We start from the raw sequence: 19,151 nt of genomic DNA, 5'->3' as shown, positions 1-19,151 counted from the left end.
TGCATGTGCATGTGTCTTTTCTATATAATGATTTCCTTTCCTTTGGGTAGATACCCAGCAGTGGGACTGCTGGATTGAATGGTAGTTCTATTTTCAGTTCTTGTGTTTTTTTTTTGTTTTTTTTTTTTTTTTGGGATGGAGTTCCACTCTTGTCACCCAGACTGAAGTGCAGTGGCATGATCTTGACTCACTGCAACCTCTGCCTCCCGGGTTCAAGTGATTCTACTGCCTCAGACTCTCAAGTAGCTGGGATTACAGGTGCCTGTCACCACGCTCGGCTAATTTTTTGTATTTTTAGTAGAAATGGGGTTTTGCCATGTTCGGCAGGCTGGACTTGAACTCCTGACCCCCGGTGATCTGCATGGCTCGGCCTCCCAAAGTGCTGGGATTACAGGTGTGAGCCACTGCACCCGGCCTACTTTTAGTTCTTTAAGGAATATCCACACTGTTTTCTATAGTGGTTGTACTAATTTATATTCCCACCAGCAGTGGGAATATAATATTCCCTTTTCACTGCATTCACGCCAATATCTACTGTTTTTTAAGTTTTTAATTATGGCCATTTTTGCAGGAGTAAGGTGATATCTCATTGTGGTTTTAATTTGCATTTCCCTCGTGATTAGTGATGTTGCATGCCTCATTTTTTTCCATAACAGGAATTCTGTGATCCATGCATTGTTGTCTTTCCTGCTGTTGGTGTACTCTCTCTTAGGATGCCCCTTTCCTTTCCTTCTTGCCCCCCTACATCAACATTCCTTCAAGGCCCTGCTTTAGATCATCCACCTGGGTGATCTACTTCTCAGCTCTTCCTAGATGTCTCTGCACTTGATCTACTTTTGTCTTTCCTTGTCTTCTAATTGCTTCGTGGGTGTGATACTTCATTTTCTCTTAGAGATCTCAAACTCTTAGAAATTCTGCTTTAGGCCAGGCATGGTGGCTCATGCCTATAATCTCAACACTATGGGAGGCTGATGCAGGGGGATCACTTGAGGCCAGGAGATTGAGAACAGCCTGGCCAACATGGTGAAATCCTGTCTCCACTAAAAATACAAAAATTAGCCAGGCGTGGTGGCACAGACCTGTAGCCTCAGCTACCCTGGAGGCTGAGGCATAAGAATCACTTGAGCCTGGGAGGTGAAGGTTGCAGTAAACCGTGATCTCGCCACTGCACTCCAGCCTGCACGACAGAGTGAGACCCTGTTTGAGGGGAAAAAAAAAAATTCTGCTTTAGGTCTTTTCTGTGATCCTTGTAGCATTTGACCCCAAGGGGGACAATCCCTTGTCGAATGAAATTCCTAGGGAGTGGAGGGGAACAGCATGCGCAGGGAGCAGCTGGACCTGGCTCCCATTCCCAGTTCTACCATACCTTGACTGGGGAGGTCAGGCTGATGGGATTTCTGCCCCTTCCCCAGATGCAAAGTAGATATTCACTCATTTTCATCTGCTCAAGGACCAGTAGAGGCCCAGTGCATGCTCAGAAGAATAAGATGCAATCTCAGTACCTAAAGAACTACAGTCTTGTTGGGGAGGTCAGATGGGTAAGTAACTAATAAAATACTCTTTGACTCCCGTTAGTTCAATATAAGGTGTCCCTGGGTCCCCATGTCTCTGGTAGATGGGACTGCACTCACCATGCTGTATTGCGAGTGTATGCATTTATCTCCCTATCTAGAATGTGAGCTCTCTAAGGGCGAGCGGTATCTCATTCATGTCTTGGTCTCTAGTTCCTAGCTGAGTGTCTAGCATATAGGGGCTGTTCCATAGACATTTGAGTTTGTTCATGGAGAGATCTGATTGACAAATGAGTGAATGTACCCAGGGTCACAGGAGCAGAGAGAAGAGGTATTTAGAAGAGCAGGAGTAGGTGACTTTGGAGCACATTTTTGAAGACAGACCATGAGCTTGATGAGCAGGCAGGAGATAAAGGGCATTCCTACAAGAGAAAACAGTGAAGGCAAATACAGAGATGTGAGGCTGCATGCGGGGTTAGAGAAACCTTGCCTGGTAAGGAAGGGCTTCAGAGGCGTGTGGGGCAGAGAAGAGAGGTGAGTGAAATGGATCCCTACCTCGTAGCTCATGAACAGACTGCGGAGTGCTCTGCAGATCACCGAGGCCAGCATTTCATCCGAGGCTTGTTCCTGCTTCCTACTCCCCTCTCCCTGAACCCCTAAACCTGGCTTCTCATGGCATGCAAACCTTCTGATTGGCTGAAGGCAGTGCTTCTCAAGCTTTAATATGCTCAAGAATCACCTGGAGATCTTGTTAAAAGTGCAGATTCGGGGCAGTCGTAGTGGCTCACACCTGTAATCCCAGCACTTTGGGAGGCCGAGGCAGGCAGATCACAAGGTCAGGAGATGGAGACCATCCTGGCTAACATGGTGAAACCCCGTCTCTACTAAAAATGCAAAAAAAATTAGCCGGGCGTGGTGGCGGCCGCCTGTAGTTGAGATTGCGCCACTACACTCCAGCCTGGGCGACAGACGCAGACTCCATCTCAAAAAAAAAAAAAAAAAAAAAAAAAAAAAAAAAAAAAAAAAAATGCAGCTTTGGGTTCCTTGGGACTAGGGTGGGGCCTGTAGTGCTGCCTTTCTCACAAACTCCCAGGTGACACCCATGATGCTGGCCTGGGGACCACACTTTGAAAAGTAAGGCTCTACGGTAAATAACTAAGGAGGCTCTCTATAGCCTCAACGAGGCTTTCCATAGGTAAAAGGAAACTACCTTCCTTTGAATTATTTGTAACACTGCTTCTGCCAGCAGGGTAGGTAATTGAGTGCTGTCTAATAAAACCTTCACTGATAAATAACCCTGGGCACAAATGCCAAAACCACAGGGCTTCACTCCTAAAAAAGTGCATCTTTGACACTGGTGTCTTCATTCGGCACAACGCCTCTTAGAGCTGCTGCTTCCCAGACTTTCACTGGCTCCTCGGGCAGGCTTACTCTTTCGGAGCAAATGGGCGTCTGGAGGCCCAAGTGGGTTGTGGGGAAGTTCCAGGGTAGCTCTCCTCCTCTCTCCCCTTGGCTCTGCCTGCTACTGCCCCTTGCCCTTGATCTGGCTCCTCCTGACCTTTGGTCCTGGGGAGCTGAGTTGGATGAAGGCTGTTCTAAGTCTGGACATCTAGTTTCTCTTTGCTGAATTCTGGATAGAAACAGATCTTCTGGATCCACTTCTTGCCTCAGATGCCTCTAAAATAGAAGCTTCTGGACCTAATGTGAGACCAAGTGAGACAGGCAAGCAGCTTCCTTCAGTTTCTGGGCCTCACGGGCACCCTCTGCTGCATTAAGAAAAAAAGACGAGGCCGGCTACGTCAAACCAAAAATTTCTGGCAACCGGGCAGGGCTGACATGTGTCTGCGGCAGCATGGATGGCTGTGCTGCAGAGTAGGAGTTGGCAGTGCACGCCTAAGCGGGAGCTGAGGCCCGGCTTGTGCCAGTCCACCCCTCGGGGCACAGCTGTGAGCTGCTGACAGCGGGGTGGACCTCAAGACCGGAGGGCACTGGGGATGGGGCCAGGTGTGGCCACTGAAGGACACTTTTCTTCCCATGCTGCCCCACCTCTCCTTCCCTGCAATTCTGCCCTGTGGGCCCTGTGTTCTGTGAATGGGCCAGCCAGAGCCAGACCCTAGGGATGGGACAGAGGCACTTGGGGACAAAGTCTGTGTGTGATCTTGGCAGGGACAACCATAAAGGGCTTTTAGACTACCCACCCTTCTGCCTTCTGGCAACTCTGCCTCAAAACCCTGGCCCCCTTGCTCCTCCCCAGCCCAGAACAGATTGAGAGGCCATAGCAGGATTTCATTTCCTCCACAATGTCGACTTTCCCCCTTTCCCTCTCCAGATTCATTAATTCATTCAGGTGTGCCCCTGTGCAGTCACTCACCGCCTGCTGGTGAAGTTTCTGCCCTGAGCCAGGCACTGTGCCGGATCCTCACTGTTCCTCCATAGCCTGCCTCTTAGCCCTTGCTTTTATGTCACCTGCAGAGGCTAATTGCTTCATATGTCTTGCTGGTCTTCTCTTCCCGGTGCCTTTCTAGACAACCTGGGGGTAGCTCCATGTCTCCTTCCCTTAGTGCCTTATAAGCAATATGGAATGCTGGAGACACCCAGGGTTTCATGAAGACCTCAGTTTGAATCCTGACTCTGACCTTAAACTCTCATATGTAAACTTGAGGGGGTTGAGCCCCATGAGCCTCTGTTTCCTCATTTGCCATTAAAAAAAGAATAGGCTGGTGTGGTGGCTCATGCCTGTAATCCTAGCACTTTGGGAGGCTGAGGCGGGTGGATCACCTGAGGTCAGGAGTTCGAGACCAGGCTGGCCAATGTGGTGAAACCCCGTCTCTACTAAAAATACAAAAATTAGCCAGGCATGATGATGGGTGCCTGTAATCCCAGCTACTTAGGAGGCTGAGAAGGGGAAATCGCTTGAACCTGGGAGACACTGGTTGTAGTGAGCCGAGATCACACCACTGCACTCCAGCCTAAGCAGCTGAGTGAGACTCAGTCTCAAAATAAATTAATAAATAAAATAAAATAAAGGCCAGGCGCAGCGACTCACGCCTGTAATCTCAGCACTTTGGGAGGCCGAGGCGGGAAGATCACTTGAAGCCAGGAGTTCGAGACCAGCTTGGCCAACATGGCGAAACTCCGTCTGGACTAAAAATACAAAAATTAGCTGGGTGTGGTGGCAGGAGCCTGTAATCCAAGCTACTTAGGAGGCTGAGGCAGGAGAATTACTTGAGCTTGAGAGGTAGCGGTTGCAGTGAGCCAAGATCGTGCCACTGCACTCCAGCCTGGGCCAGAGTAAGATTCTGTCTGAACGACAACAAAAAGTAATAAAAAGAAAAAGAAAAAAGAAATCGTGGTGGCGGGAGCCTGTAAACCCAGCTACTCAGGAGGTTGAGGCAGGAGAATAACTTGAACCTGGGAAATGGAGGTTGCAGTGAGCCAAGATCATGCCATTGCATGTGGGCCACAGAGTGAGACTCCATCTCAAAATAATAATAATAATAATGATAATAATAATAATAAATAAATTTTAAAAAAAGAAAAAGGAAAAAGAAATAACCTATCCCAGGGTTAAGGTTAAACTGACAGGGCCGGGCACGGTGGCTCACACCTGTAATCCCAGCACTTTGGGAGGCCAAGGTGAGTGGATCATGAGGTCAGGAGTTCAAGACTAGCCTGGCCAAGATGGTGAAACTCTGTCTCCACTAAAAATACAAAAATTAGCCAGGCATGGTGGCAGGCACCTGTAATCCCAGCTACTCAGGAGGCTGAGGCAGGAGAATCGTTTGAACCCGGGAGGCAGAAGTTGCAGTGAGCCAAGATCGCGCCACTGCACTGCAGCCTGGGTGACAGAGTGGGACTCCATCTCAAAAAAAAAAAAAAAAAGAAAAGAAAAGAAAAGATTAAACTGACACAGGCTGGACATGGTGGCTCACGCCTGTACTCCCAGCACTTTGGTAGGCTGATGCAGGTGGAACACTTGAGGTCAGGAGTTTGAGACCAGCCTGGCCAATATGGTGAAACCCTGTCTCTACTAAAAATACAAAAAAATTAGCCGGGGATGGTGGCACGTACATGTAGTTCCAGCTACCCTGGAGGCTGAGACACAGGAATTGCTTGAACCCAGAAGGCAGAGGTTGCAGTGAACTGAGATTGCACCACTGCACTCCAGCCCGTGTGACAGAGCGAGACCCTGTCTAAAAAAATAATAATAATAAAATAAAAAAATAAAAAATTGAGATATCACATGTAAAGTGCTTGGCACAGAGTTTATGCTCAAAAATATTAGTTGTTCCCTGTTTGGTACACAAAGGGCCCATCACAAATGCAGGTGACTGCTGCATGCAAATCTCTGCCCTACTTAACCATCTCCCCAGGAGTATGGGGGTCACCTCTGCTTAGGGTCACCTTGGACTCCACCCCCCAAGTTCTCCTGCTTATGACATTAGCTTATTTTTTCTTCCTTCTTCAAAAGAAAAGTTTTAAACATACACAAAAGAAGAGAGAACTATATTTACACCCATCACCAGCTAGTTTCAACTATCAAGCAAAACATCTAGTCTCGTGTCACCTATTCTCCCATCTCTTTTTTACTTTGAATTTTATTTTTATTTTTTAGATGGAGTCTCCCTCTGTGGCCCAGGCTGGGGTACAGCGGAATGATATCCATTCACTGCAACCTCTGCCTCCCAGGTTCAAGCAGTTCTTCTGCCTCAGTCCCCCCGAGTAGCTGGGATTACAGGCACCTGCCACCACACCTGGCTAATTTTTGTATTTTTAGTAAAGACAGGGTTTCACCATGTTGGCCAGGCTGGTCTCGAACTCCTGACCTCAAGTGATCTGCCTGCCTCTGTCTCCCAAAGTGCTGGGATTACAGGTGTGAGCCACCGCACCCGGCTTATTTGAATATCTTAAAGCAAATCCAGTCATCATATTATTTCACCCATAAACACACCAATGTGTGTCCTTTTTTTGTTTTTTTGTTTTGTTGTTGTTGTTTTTGAGACAGAGTGTCACTCTGTCACCCAGGCTGGAGTGCAGTGGCATGATCTTGGCTCACTGCAACCTCTTCCCCCTTCAGATCAAGCAATTCTCCTACCTCAGCCTCCCATGTAGCTGAGATTACAGACACACACCACCATGCCCGGCTACTTTTTGTATTTTTAATAGAGACAGGGTTTCATCATGCTGGCCAGGCTGGTCTCAAACTCCTGACCTCGTGATCTGCCTGCCTCAGCTTCCCAAAGTTCTGGGATTACAGGTGTGAGCCACCCCGCCTGGCCATCCATATGTGTCTTTAACAGAGAGATGCTAAAGGACAAAACCACATTTATCACACCCAACAAAACTAGGAATGATTCATTAATACAATCTAATATGTAGTTCATATTTAACTTTTCCCAATTGTCTCAAAAACTTTTCTTTCCTGTTGATTTGTTTGGATCAGATTTCTCCAAAGGCCTGTGTTACATTCGATTGTAAGATCTCTTGGGTATTTTTCTCTCAGCTTGCTTCAACATGTTCTGTTTTCAGTGGAAATTCTAGAATGAGGAAATCATTACCACTTGAAAGTTTCTCCAACTCAGTTTCCTGAACCCTTTTCAATAACACAAGAACAAGCATCTCCTTTTTTTAAGTTTTTTTTTTTTCCTTTGGAGGCTGGGCCCAGGCTGGAGTGTGGTGCAGTAGCTGGGACTACAGGCGTGAGACTTTACTTCTGGCTAAATTTTGTATTTTTAGTAGAGATGGGTTTTGCCATGTTGCCCAGGCTGGTCTTGAACTCCTGGACTCAAGTGTTCCATCTGGCCTCCCAAAGTACTGGGATTACAGGTGTGAGCCACTGGGCCAGCCTGTATGGAGGTTCCTTTAAATGGGACCATTCCCTGTTTTTAAATGACAATAAATGTTTCCCTTTTCCAGAATCTTTAAAATAAATGGATTCCTCTAATAGTTTTCAAAATCCAGCAATCATCCCAGTGAAGTCAAAAGGCAGGATTTGTATTATTTCTTGTTTTAGAGGGTAAAAATTTCTGGGGATTTCGTTCTTTTCAAAATGATTTTTTTATGCCCTCCCACCTGCTTTTTGAAATCCACCAACCACAATATTTACCCCATCCCCCTTTTCTCTCCCCCCATCTCTCTCTCTCTCCTTTACACACTCCCTCTCTCTCTCTTTTTAGCAGCAACATACAAGCCGGCCATATTAGAGAGATGGAAATAAAGCTTCCTTAATGTTGCATATGTCTTTGAAGTACATCCGTGCATTTTTTTTTAGCATCCAACCATTCCTCCCCTGTAGTCCTCGCCCCCTCAAATCACCCTCTCCCGTAGCCCACCCGACTAACATCTCAGTCTCTGAAAATGCACAGAGATGCCTGGCTACCTCGCCCTGCCTTCAGTCTCACGGGGCTCAGTCTCTTTTTCTCTTTGGGTAAGTTAGACTCACATCTGCATGCTCCCGAGGGTTCAGAAGTGTAGCCGCAACGTGAAGAGGATGGGGGCAGGGGATAGGAAAGAAGACATTGCTAGCGCTTCCCTCTGTGTCCTTGGGAGGGGAGGTGCTGGGGACTGGAAGGGACGTTGCTGGGGAGTGCAGAACCCTGGGACTACTTAGTCACAGAAATGTTGGGTCAGGGGATCTGAGTGTTGCTGGGGGCTGACAGTGGTCAAGGGAGGTGAACCTTCTCTGGATTTCCCCTAAGTGGACCAATGTGGGGGTGGGGCAGAGAGTGGATTGACCTGCAGTCTCTTCAGGGATTTTTTTTTTTTTTTTTTTGTAGCTGCCGCAAATGTGGGGTCCTGGGACTTAATGTTCCCTTAAGGGGCTTCTTTTCCGAACCTTGATCCTGGTGGATTTAGGGTGTTAGGAGAGTGTGCGGGGGAGCTGGTGGCAGAAAGTTGAGTCTGGGTCTGGCTTCCTGGCACTCGGTCTCACTGATCTGTTGGAACGTGTGTGGGAGTAGGTGGGAAGCAGGCTTGGGGAATGATGTCTGGGTTGGGAGGAGACCTGCTGAGGCACGCGCTGATGGAGAAGGCACCTTTGGCTTGGGCCCGATGGAATGGAGGAGGGGCCAGGTGTAGAGATTCAGGAAAAAATGGAACCCACGGGCTGAACGAGGTTGCAGCCCTTTAAATCCAGCCTCAGAACTGCCCAGCCCAGTCTTGCAGACTGTCCTGTCAAGTGGCCCCAAATGTTAATTTTGTATTTGACCACTCAGAGACTTCCTGGTGGGGAAGTGGCCTAGAAAGTTGTTTGCAAGCCTGCTTTGTAGAGTTTCGTTCTTGCTCCTAAACTTACTTATTGCTGGAGCAGCAACTGAGAGTCAAGTCCAAGGACTTGATGGCAATATTGGCCACCACAAAGCCTCTCTCTCTTTCTGTGGCGTGATGTGCTGGGTTTGGGGTAGGAGTGCTAAACACAGACAGTGCAGAGGCCCTGCCAGCCTGCTTTGCTGAGTTATGTGGCATATTAACATCAGGGCAGGAATGCTATGGAGTCTCTGGCAGGACCTGGGTTTCAAGCCACCTTTGGCATTTACGTAATGACCACAGGCAAGTTACTCAACCCCTCTGAGCTTCAGTTCCTTCCCGGGTAAACTAAACAATGCCTACTGCCTGTCGTGTTTGTGATCCGGGCACGGCAGGAACTCAAGAATGGCTAACGTAAGAATGCTTTTCGTGAGCCCAGGCACTGTGTCTTCTTCAGCCCTCACAGCAGTCTGAGGTAGATTCTATTATACCTCAGGTTACAGGGAGGAAACAGATGACTACGTAACGGGTAACGGGAGCTGAGATTTGAACTCCCTGTGTCTGACTTCACCACATTCTCTTAAACGTTGGATTCCACTGCCCCCAATGTTCAAGAAATGGCACTGCTGTATTAACAGTACCTAATTGATCAGTCTCAGTACAAGCTGAAAGAGGGGGAGTTGGGTGAGTGGACTGTTGCAAGGAGCCCCAGATGGAGGACAGGACCCCTCTCTCAGGAGTTAGGAAGCGCTTCCTGCAGAAGGGAAGCTGCCTGGTGAGAGCCATGGCTAAGTAAAGTTAGAAAGGGGGCTCAGTGACCAGGACCCAGAGCCCTGGGCTAGGGCAAGGAAGAGGGAGTCTGGGATGAAGAGGTCTGAGTGTTGGGGGTGGGGAGATGGTGGTGGGAGGCAGCTAAAGCTTCTGCAAAGCTGAGTGGGAGAGGATGCAGGAATGGGGATCCTGAACTTGAACTTGATTGGTGCTGTAATGAGGCATGTCCCTGGCACTCCAATGCTGAGGGCTGAGTTGACAATGGAACTTTGGTGGTGTTGCAGTAGCATCGATCCCCGGGGTGGAGGATGCCACAAGTGATGAGGGAGGGGACTCTGTCGGGGCTGGGCTTGTGGGGATGACTATGGAGGTGACCATAAGAGAAGAGGGCCATAAGAGAAAGGGCAGGTGGGCAACCAACTGTACCCACAACAGAAGCATATGAGGCTAGTTTTAGCTAGAAACAATGCAAATGACTGGACTTCCCTCAAGTTTTTCTCAAGACCGTTAACTCCACAGTCACTGGCCTGCTTACCAATGTATGGATTATGTTAGGGGAGGCATAGAAAGTGGAGTCTGGGCTGAGCACGGTGGCTCACGCCTGTATCCCAGTGCTTTAGGAGGTTAAGGTGGGAGGATTGCTTAAGGCCAGGAGGTGGAGACCAGCCTGGGCAACATAGCAAGACCCTGTCTCTACAGAAAAAAAAAGAAAGAAAGAAAAAAGAAAAAAAGAAAAATGAGCCAGGCATGGTGGCGTGTGCCTGTAGTCCTAACTGTTCCAGGATGCTGAGGTAGGAGTATCAAGAGTTCCAGGCTGCAGTGAGCCGTGATCACGCCACTGCACTCCAGCATGGGCAACAGAGCCAAACCCTGTCTCTTAAAGAAAGAAAGAAAGAAAGAAAGAAAGAAAGAAAGAGAAAGAAAGTGAAGTCTGGTCCTCACTCTGGCCCACTGCACATATCTGCTGCTTGTGGTGGCAGGGACCCAGACACGGAGAGAAAGATGTCTCTCCTTCCTTTAGTAGACTTTACTGAGGCCCAGTCTGTGCCACCCACTGTCCTGGGTGCCAAGGATACCAAGATGAATAAGAATCAGTTCCCCAGAGCCTCTTGAGGGAAACAGGCCCATAAACAAATAATAACAAGACAACATTGTATGTATGGTAACAATAATAGCAATAGTGATCATCAGAGTCGCAGCTAACTTTTGTCCAGGCCATGTGCTAGGCACTGTGCTGAACTTCATACAGATAGTAAGACACTTAATCCTTAAGACAGCCTCATGAAGTTGGGCTTATTGTCCCCTATATGACAGATGAGGAAACTGAGGCACTGGGAGGTTAACTATCCTGCCATTCTGCCCCCAAGTCATGTGGAAGAGATAGGAACAGGGCTTGGGTGAGGACAAGGACACTGGGGAAACAGTCACCGAGGCTAATGCCCTGTGAGCTGGGACCTGAAGGATAAGTAGGAGGGCCCCAGGGACAGGAGGGCAAATGAGCTTCCCAACCTGAAGCAAAAATATGTGCAAAGGCATGGAGAAGGGAAGCAAGGTGGTGTTTTCAGAAAAAATCAGAACTGGGGTCACTGGAGTGAAGGAGACCTGGGGGGATGGGGGCTGGCAGGAGATGAGGCTAGGGTACAGGTTGGCCTCAGATGGCAAAGGGCTTGGAAGCCGTGCCCAGGAGCCTGGACTCGATCCTGAAAGCAGTGGGTAGCCGTTGGAGGCTTGGAGGTGAGGAGTGATGAGGGTGGGTTGCTCCTGGCTGTACGGGGATGGACTGGAGTGGCCGGGGTTGGGGAGGCCCTGGAGCAGGAAGGGTCTGGATGGTACAGCCGTGCAGGTGCGGCGATACGGGCTGGAGGCCACACTCACCTGGGAGGTGGGAGCTGCCCTGGGAGACAGTTCATCTGTTTAGACACTTAAAAAAAAAAAAAAGAAGGAAATAATTACCTCATAGTTTGCTGTAGGGTGGAAAGAGGAGTGAAGAGATTAACTTTCAGTCTCTGCAAGAGATAGCGTTTGGCAGATGAGCAAATTTTCATAGTCTCTGCAAGATGGGCTAGTTAGAACAGTGGATGACACGGTGCCTGAGGGCCCAGATGTGCCTTGGAGACAGCAGGGGGCCCGCCACTGCTGAGATCAGAAGTCACAGCCCGTTGATGATCATTTCCCTTCTGTGAGTTGAAAATCAGGAGACACAGGCCCCAGACCTGGTCTCAAATGGGACAATCAGGAAGACTGCGTGCCTCCCTTGTATGGAGGTCCCTTTAAATGCAACCATTCCCTGTTGGCCGGCCTGCCTGGAGTTGGACCTGCCATATAGTCGGCAAGAGATCTGGTACCCCAGATGCCTTGGGATGGGGCTCACTTCCCCACTCAGCTTCAGTGCCTCAACCCTGCCTGGAGCCAGGCAGGCTAGCTTCAGATTCTAGCTTTGCGTTCGTCTCTTAACTTCTTTGTGCTACATCTTCCTCATCCGGAATGTGGGAGTGATAACAGGGTTTTGTTAGTATTAAATGAGGTGATATATGTAGAGTGCTTAGACAGTGCCTGGCTCGTTGTAAGCATTTTGTAAGGGTTTGTGGCTGTGAAGTCCTTTCTGTGGCCTTGGCCATGCATTCGGGTGCTTTCCCGAAGCAGGAGAGGTAATCAAGAGACCAGTGTTTTGCTCACAGCTGTGATCTTATTGAGCCATGGCCCCCTCCTCCTCTTTAATGAGGGCCCGGACTGGCGGAAGGTCTGAGGCTCAGCACCCTAAAGCTGCTGGGATTCTGGTAAGGTCACAGGCTCACATGGGGATCTTGGATGAGGGGCTAGGAACCATGATTCTGGCCTCAGCTTGTCCCTATTCTCTGCGTGTGGCTCTCATGGCCTCTCTTTCCTCATCGATAAAGCGATGGGGCTAGATCTACGGTTTCTGATCTCAGCTCCAACTCTGGCTCCGGATCCCACGCTCCCTCGCCGGATGGAACTTGACGTTTCACCTCTGTGACCACTAGAGGGCACGCGTGTTCCGCCCGGTACCTTCTGCAGTGCCACGCTGCAGGGCGGGGGGGAGCCCGCATTGCACCTCTCTGGCTGCCCCAGTCCTGCGGGCCAGAAAAGGCGCCCCCGCACTCCTCTCTACCCTGCCCTCCTCCACCGCAGGGTGCTAGCTCCTTCGAGATGGTGGAGTTCAAGTTCTAATCTGGAGCACTGCCTTGGGCTTGGTGGAGGGGGCGGGCAGAGGCCCGCGCAGGGTCAGCCGGGCTTCACAGAACGCAGACTTTTTGGCCTGAGGAGCCCTTGGGAAGATGATGGACCTCCCAGGGGAAGAGCTAGAGGGGCAGCACATTGCTGGGATGGGAGGTAAGCTCAGGACAAGCACTGTCAATGCCTTGCCTCAGAGCTCTGTGCCTCTGCAGATAGAGATGTTGTTGGCATTTTCTGCACACCTCCTCCCTGGCTGGTGCGGTGCCAGATGCTTTCAGAATATGGTGATGAAAGTGCAGGAGATGGAATTGGGCTTTGTTCTTCCTGGCAGGGGCCCACTCATCCTCCCCAGGCCGTACTCCCCTAATGAGCACTTAAGCTCACACCTGGAATCCTGAGCCCTGGGCTCCTCCTCTAGAAAACGCAGATGGTGACGCCTGTCTCCCAGCTTGGAGAACAGATGAGGTCCCCATGCCTACCCCTCCATCCAGGGCGGCTTCCAGTTCAGAGAATCTCTGGTTCTTAAATCCTACCACTTGCCCTGATCACTTGGGCCAGGGGCGGGGCCGGCAGAAGGGTGCTCCAGGCAGACGTTGATGTCCCTGCAGGCTGCAGGGCAGCTGCTTCTGCAGCTTTGTGCAGGAAAAAAAAAAAAGTTTGAAAACTAGGAGCCCTGCAGGCCTGGGCTGTTTGCCAATTCCTAAGGACTGGCTGGAGGGGACAGTCTCCAAGGTGCCCTCAGGCCAGGCCAGATGCTCCCCTAGAAGCCCTTCTTGTTTGCAAGGCAGAACTTGGGGAGAATTGAGGTAATAGCAGCTACCATTTGCTGAATACTTACTGCTTATTTTCATTATGGAAACAACCCTGGGGGATATGTGTCACCAGCTGCATTTTACAAAGGAGCAGCCCCCACTCTCCCAGCTTCTGATGCTGGAGCTGGGATTGAACCCAAGTCTAGTCGCATCCCCTTGTCTACACTATTCCCACATCAGCCACTACTGGGCTCGCCTGGACAGCCTGCCCGCACTCCCCACCCCTGCAGGGACCTCTTATCACACTCCAAAGAGGAAACTCCTAATTCCGCATCCTGGCCCACAAAGCCTTTGTGAGCTGGTCCCTGCCTTACTCTCGGACCTCAGGTCTCACCATGTGCCCCCTCGGTCACTCTGCTCCCTCTGCCTCAGGCACACGAAGCTCCTTCCAGTCACTGGGACTTGGCCCCTGGGAATACCCCTGCCTCGGAACTCAACTCCCTCAAAGCTTCAACAGGCTCACTCCCTCACTTCAGGTGGGCACTGCCTGCGTGTCCCCCTCAGAGCAGTCTTCCCTGCCCACCTGACATCAGACAATGCCCCTCTACCTTGCCGTGTGTCTCTAACCTACAACATGATTTTTTTCCTTGTTGATGTCTATCCTTCTTCCCAGAATATAAGCTTCATGATGCAGTGACTCTGCCTGTCCTGTTCACAGCAGTAACTCCCAGGGCCTAGACTAAGTGCTTGGCACACAGTAGGTGATTTATAAATATTTGGTAAATGAGTGAATGAATGACGCTGAACACTGCTGTTTATCTTCCATAAAGAAAGGGAGTCTTCTGAGATAAGGTTCTTGAGGATACGGGCAGAGCATCTTGGAATGAAGGCCAGGGCTCAGGTGAGTCCAGTGAGGTGCCTAGGGCATGACATTTAAGGAGGTAGTTCCATGACTAGAGAGTGGATGCCCCTTAAGTGTCTTGCCCCAGGCCCCTTGCTCACCTCCCCATAGGCTCTGTCCTGCTTAGAATGTCAGAGTGGGACGGGCCTTTCTCAGCCCCAGCACCAAGGTCTCCTGGCCTACATCTGGTGTTCCTAATAGGACTCCTCCACAGAACCAGCAGCTCCCACCCTGCCCTCCTGTAGCAGCTCCTTGCCGTGGTGTCTCCAGGTCTGACATCTCCAAGAGGGGCTCCTGTCCCTGTAGACCCATCAGCTGGTCCTTGGAATGGTGCCTCACCTTCTGGGGCACCTCTTCCCTCCCACAGCTTGTTTGCCCTCTTTCTTGTCTGTCACAAGCCTGAGGAAGGTAGGGGGCTGGGCTGTGCTGGGACACAGCTTTGCTCTGTCCCTGGGATATGGAGAGCAAGGCCTTCCAAATCTCCAGCTGTTCTCAGGCTGCTGTCCTGAGAACAGAACTGCAGGGGAGCCCTAAGTTTCAGCTGGAAGGGCTTTGGCCCAGCAAAGATGGTTCGAAGTGGTGAGAATAAGGGGGACACTGAGGCAAGCATAGTGAAGCCCCTTGTCTGTGGTCTTCTGCTAGCATATGACAGAAGTGGGGCAAGTGTGGTGGGGGCGGGGGTTGCCTAACAGTGGTTCTAGAAAAGGCTTGGGGCCATTTGGCTGCCCCTGGCTTGACAGATAGGTGACGTGATGATTTGGTCTCTCTCTTCCCCTACCTGCTCTGCCACCCCACTTTGCCTCAAAGACCATATCTGGTGCCCCATATGTGCCTGCCCACTCCACGAGTATGGACTGGGGAGGCTGAGTGGGCCCCTGCCAGGAAGAACGAAGCCCAATTCCATGCGGCTTGCACCTGTACTCCCAGCTACTTGGGAGGCTGAGGTGAGAGGATCACCTGAGCCCAGCAGGTTGAGGCTGCAGTGGATCATGACTGTGCCACTGCACTACAGTTTGGGCAACAGAGACCCTGTTGCAAGTAACAATAACTCCCACCTCCTGACTAACTGGCGCTGTCGAGGACCCAGTCCCCTGCCCGTTGCTCTGCTCTGCCTCATCCCCCAACACCCTCAGGCACAGAGGCTTGCCCCTCCCCAGCCCTTTCAGCCAGACTCCTCACCAGCTTGTGGCTTCGTCTGCAGTGCCACCAGGACGGAGCATGGAGGTCACAGTACCTGCCACCCTCAATGTCCTCAATGGCTCTGACGCCCGCCTGCCCTGCACCTTCAACTCCTGCTACACAGTGAACCACAAACAGTTCTCCCTGAACTGGACTTACCAGGGGTGCAACAACTGCTCTGAGGAGATGGTGAGTCCTGGGCTGAAGGCGGCAGTGGGGGAGGAGGCAGGAGCCCCGCAGCATGAAGCCCCCGTCCCACCATCGGCCCCCGCGCTAGACTAGGGCCCCAGAGGACCCTGGGAGGGCTGCGTGCCCTGGAGGCTTTGACGCAAGGTGTGCTGCGCACCCTGGTGCCTCCTAGAGGTAACTGCCTCTCTTCCCCAGGAAAAGGGTGGATGGGAAGAGGGGGCATCCTCGCTGTCTTTGTAGTTGCTTGCTCATTCAGCTGCCCATCCGCCCATCCTGTCCCTTGCTCCATCCCCAGTTCCTCCAGTTCCGCATGAAGATCATTAACCTGAAGCTGGAGCGGTTTCAAGACCGCGTGGAGTTCTCAGGGAACCCCAGCAAGTACGATGTGTCCGTGATGCTGAGAAACGTGCAGCCTGAGGACGAGGGGATTTACAACTGCTACATCATGAACCCCCCCGACCGCCACCGGGGCCATGGCAAGATCCATCTGCAGGTCATCATGGAAGGTGAAGGCTGGGGTGCCAGCTGCGGGGCCCTGACCTTTCCCACCCACCTACTCTCTGCAGCACTCGCTCAGGGCACTTTGGGGAGGCCATGCCTTTCTGAGGGTGGGAGCAACCATTTGTGCTGCATAGAAGGAATCCATTTTCTTCCCTTTAGTCCTCAAGAACCTGGGAACGTGTCCCAGAGAGTCCTGGTAATGATATAGACTATAATCCCGGTCTTAATGATGGGGCTGGGCGTGATGGCTCACACTTGTAATCACAGCACTTTGGGAGGCTGAGGCAGGCAGATAGCTTGAGCTCAGGAGCTCGAGACCAGCCTGGGCAACATGGCAAAACTCCATCTCTACAGAAAATGCAAAAATTAGCTGGACATGGTGGCTGGCACCTATACTCCTAGCTACTTGGGGGGCTGAGGTGAGAGGATCACCTGAGCCCAGCAGGTCGAGGCTGCGACAAATCATGATTGCGCCACTGCACTCCAGCTTGGGCAACAGAGCAAGACCCTGTTTCAGATGACAACAACAACAATAATAATGACGGTGATGATGGCAGCTTTCATTTATTGGGCACCTCTATGTCTCAGTCGTAGGGCTAAGCTCTGTTTATGCATTATTTCATCCTCATGAAAACCTTCGAGGAAGGTATTATTATTAACCCCATTTTACAGGTTAGAAAACTGAGGTTAGAGAGGATAAGTTACTTAAGGTCATGCAATTCATAAGTTGTACAATCAGGACTCAAATTTGGGTCTGATTTGATCTTAAAGTTCGTGCTCTTAAATACTTCATCACACTACCTCCTCTGGGGCCTTTGGGTGTCCTGGGATTTGAGGGTGGGGGTGCTTCAGGGTCAGTCACCTGGATTGTTTTTTGGCTTTGCTAAAGTCCTATCTGCGGAGGAGAGTAAAGTCAGGATGGTTCCACGCATGCCATGGGTAGTGAGGTGGTGGGGAGGCCCCTTTCCCAGCCCTCGTGCTCAGTGGCTCTCCTTCCTTTCCAGAGCCCCCTGAGCGGGACTCCACGGTGGCCGTGATTGTGGGTGCCTCCGTCGGGGGCTTCCTGGCTGTGGTCATCTTGGTGCTGATGGTGGTCAAGTGTGTGAGGAGAAAAAAAGAGCAGAAGCTGAGCACAGATGACCTGAAGACCGAGGAGGAGGGCAAGACGGACGGCGAGGGCAACCCGGATGATGGCGCCAAGTAGTGGGTGGCCGGCCCTGCAGCCTCCTGTGTCCCATCTCCTCCCTTCTCTGCCCTGTACAGTGACCCTGCCTGCCCGCTCTTGGTGTGCTTCCCGTGACCTAGGACCCCAGGGCCCACCTGGGGCCTCCTGAACCCTCCACTTCGTATCTCCCGCCCTGCACCAAGAGTGACCCACTGTCTTCCATCTGAGAAACCTGCCATACTCTGGGACATGTGGGCCCTGGGGAGAGGAGAGAAAGGGCTCCCACCTGCCAGTCCCTGGGGGAGGCAGGAGGTACGTGTGAGGGTCCCCAGAGAGAAGGGAGTGGGTGGGCAGGGGTGGAGGAGGAGGCCGCTGTCCACCTGCCCAGTGCTTGGCCTGGCAGTGGCTTCAGAGAGGACCTGGCTGGGAGGGAGGGCTTCCCTGTGCTGACAGAGCTCCCTCAGGAGGGCTTGGCCTGGCATGGCTGTGCTCCTCCCCTGCTCCCAGCCCAGAGCAGCCGTCAGGCTGGAGGTGACGATGAGTTCCTGAAGCTTGGAGGGGCATGTTAAAGGGATGACTGTGCATTCCAGGGCACTGAAGGAAAGCCAGTGCTGCAGGCAAACTGGACATGTACCCTGGCCTGGGAGGCCGTGTCGGGCCCTCGTTTCCATTGCTAGTGGCCTCCTTGGGGCTCCCGTTGGCTCCTAATCCCTTGGGACTGTGGATGAAGCCAGACTGGAAGAGCAGCTCCAGGTAGGGGGTCAGGTTCCACAGAGGGCACCCACCAACAGAGGCCAGTTTCAAAGTCAGCTGAGGGGCTGAGGGGGGTGCCCCATGGTAAACGCAGGTTGCTGTAGGCTCTGACTTCTCCCTGGGGTAACCACCCTCGCCTGGGCAGGGGCAGCCAAGGCTGGGAAACGAGGAGGCCATGCGCGGGGTGGGCCAGCTTTCTTTGGGGCTTCAGTGAGAACTCTCCCAGTTGCCCTTGGTGGGATTTCCACCTGGCTTTTAGCTGCAGAGAGGGAAGGGAAAGTCTGAGGTTGGCATGAGGGGAGGCCTTGGAACCTGAGTCCCCAATGGCAGCCCTGTCCCATCTGTGGCCACGCTACTCGCTCCTCTCTCAACAACTCCCTTCATAGGGACAAAAATGGCAATTGTAGGCCAGGCACGGTGGCTCACGCCTGTAATCCCAGCACTTTGGGAGGCCAAGGCGAGTGGATCACCTGAGGTCAGGAGTTCAAGACCAGCCTGGCCAACATGGCAAAACCCCATCTCTACTAAAAACACAAAAATTAGCTGGGCATGGTGGCGTGTGCCTGTAATCCCAGCTACTTGGGAGGCTGAGGCAGGAGAATCGCTTGAGCCTGGGAAGCGGAGGTTGCAGTGAACTGAGATTACACCACTGCACTCCAGCCTGGGTGACACAGAGAGACTCCGTCCCAAAAAAAAAAAAAAAAAAAGAGGGAGCCAACCATCACTGCCATTACACTCACATTCAATGGAAATTGGTTAGGCCTGAGAGAAGGAGCAAGAGACAGAAACACTGACTCTGAGAACACGACCTTGGAAGATCCTGAGATCAACTAGCCAAGTCACTCACTTACAAATGGGGAAACTGAGGTTCCAACTGACAGAAACTGAGGGTCCTGCCCTCTTCTCTGGCTCCTCAGTCTCCAGTTTGAATCAACAGAGCCATTGTTTTCCAGGTGGGAGGGGCCTCTGGGGCCTGGTCCATGATGGGG

The 19,151-nt window shown here is 51.5% G+C and overlaps 1 protein-coding gene across 1 annotated transcript; it reads left to right on the top strand.

Annotated features, from left to right (window-relative positions):
* Window positions 1-7,515: 7,515 nt before the first annotated feature.
* On the top strand, window positions 7,516-18,892 carry SCN2B (sodium voltage-gated channel beta subunit 2). Its single transcript, XM_008021038.3, has 4 exons — window positions 7,516-7,938; window positions 15,577-15,743; window positions 16,039-16,249; window positions 17,249-18,892. Exons 1-4 carry the CDS (start codon window positions 7,869-7,871, stop codon window positions 17,446-17,448), a joined length of 648 nt encoding a protein of 215 aa, XP_008019229.1. The 5' UTR covers window positions 7,516-7,868; the 3' UTR covers window positions 17,449-18,892.
* The last annotated feature ends 259 nt before the right edge of the window (window positions 18,893-19,151 follow it).

This window comes from Chlorocebus sabaeus, chromosome 1 (genome assembly GCF_047675955.1).
Source record: "Chlorocebus sabaeus isolate Y175 chromosome 1, mChlSab1.0.hap1, whole genome shotgun sequence".
Classification (NCBI taxonomy): domain Eukaryota; kingdom Metazoa; phylum Chordata; class Mammalia; order Primates; family Cercopithecidae; genus Chlorocebus; species Chlorocebus sabaeus.
The sequence above is the reverse complement of the archived record's forward strand: the minus strand, read 5'-3'. Positions and strand labels throughout refer to the sequence as shown.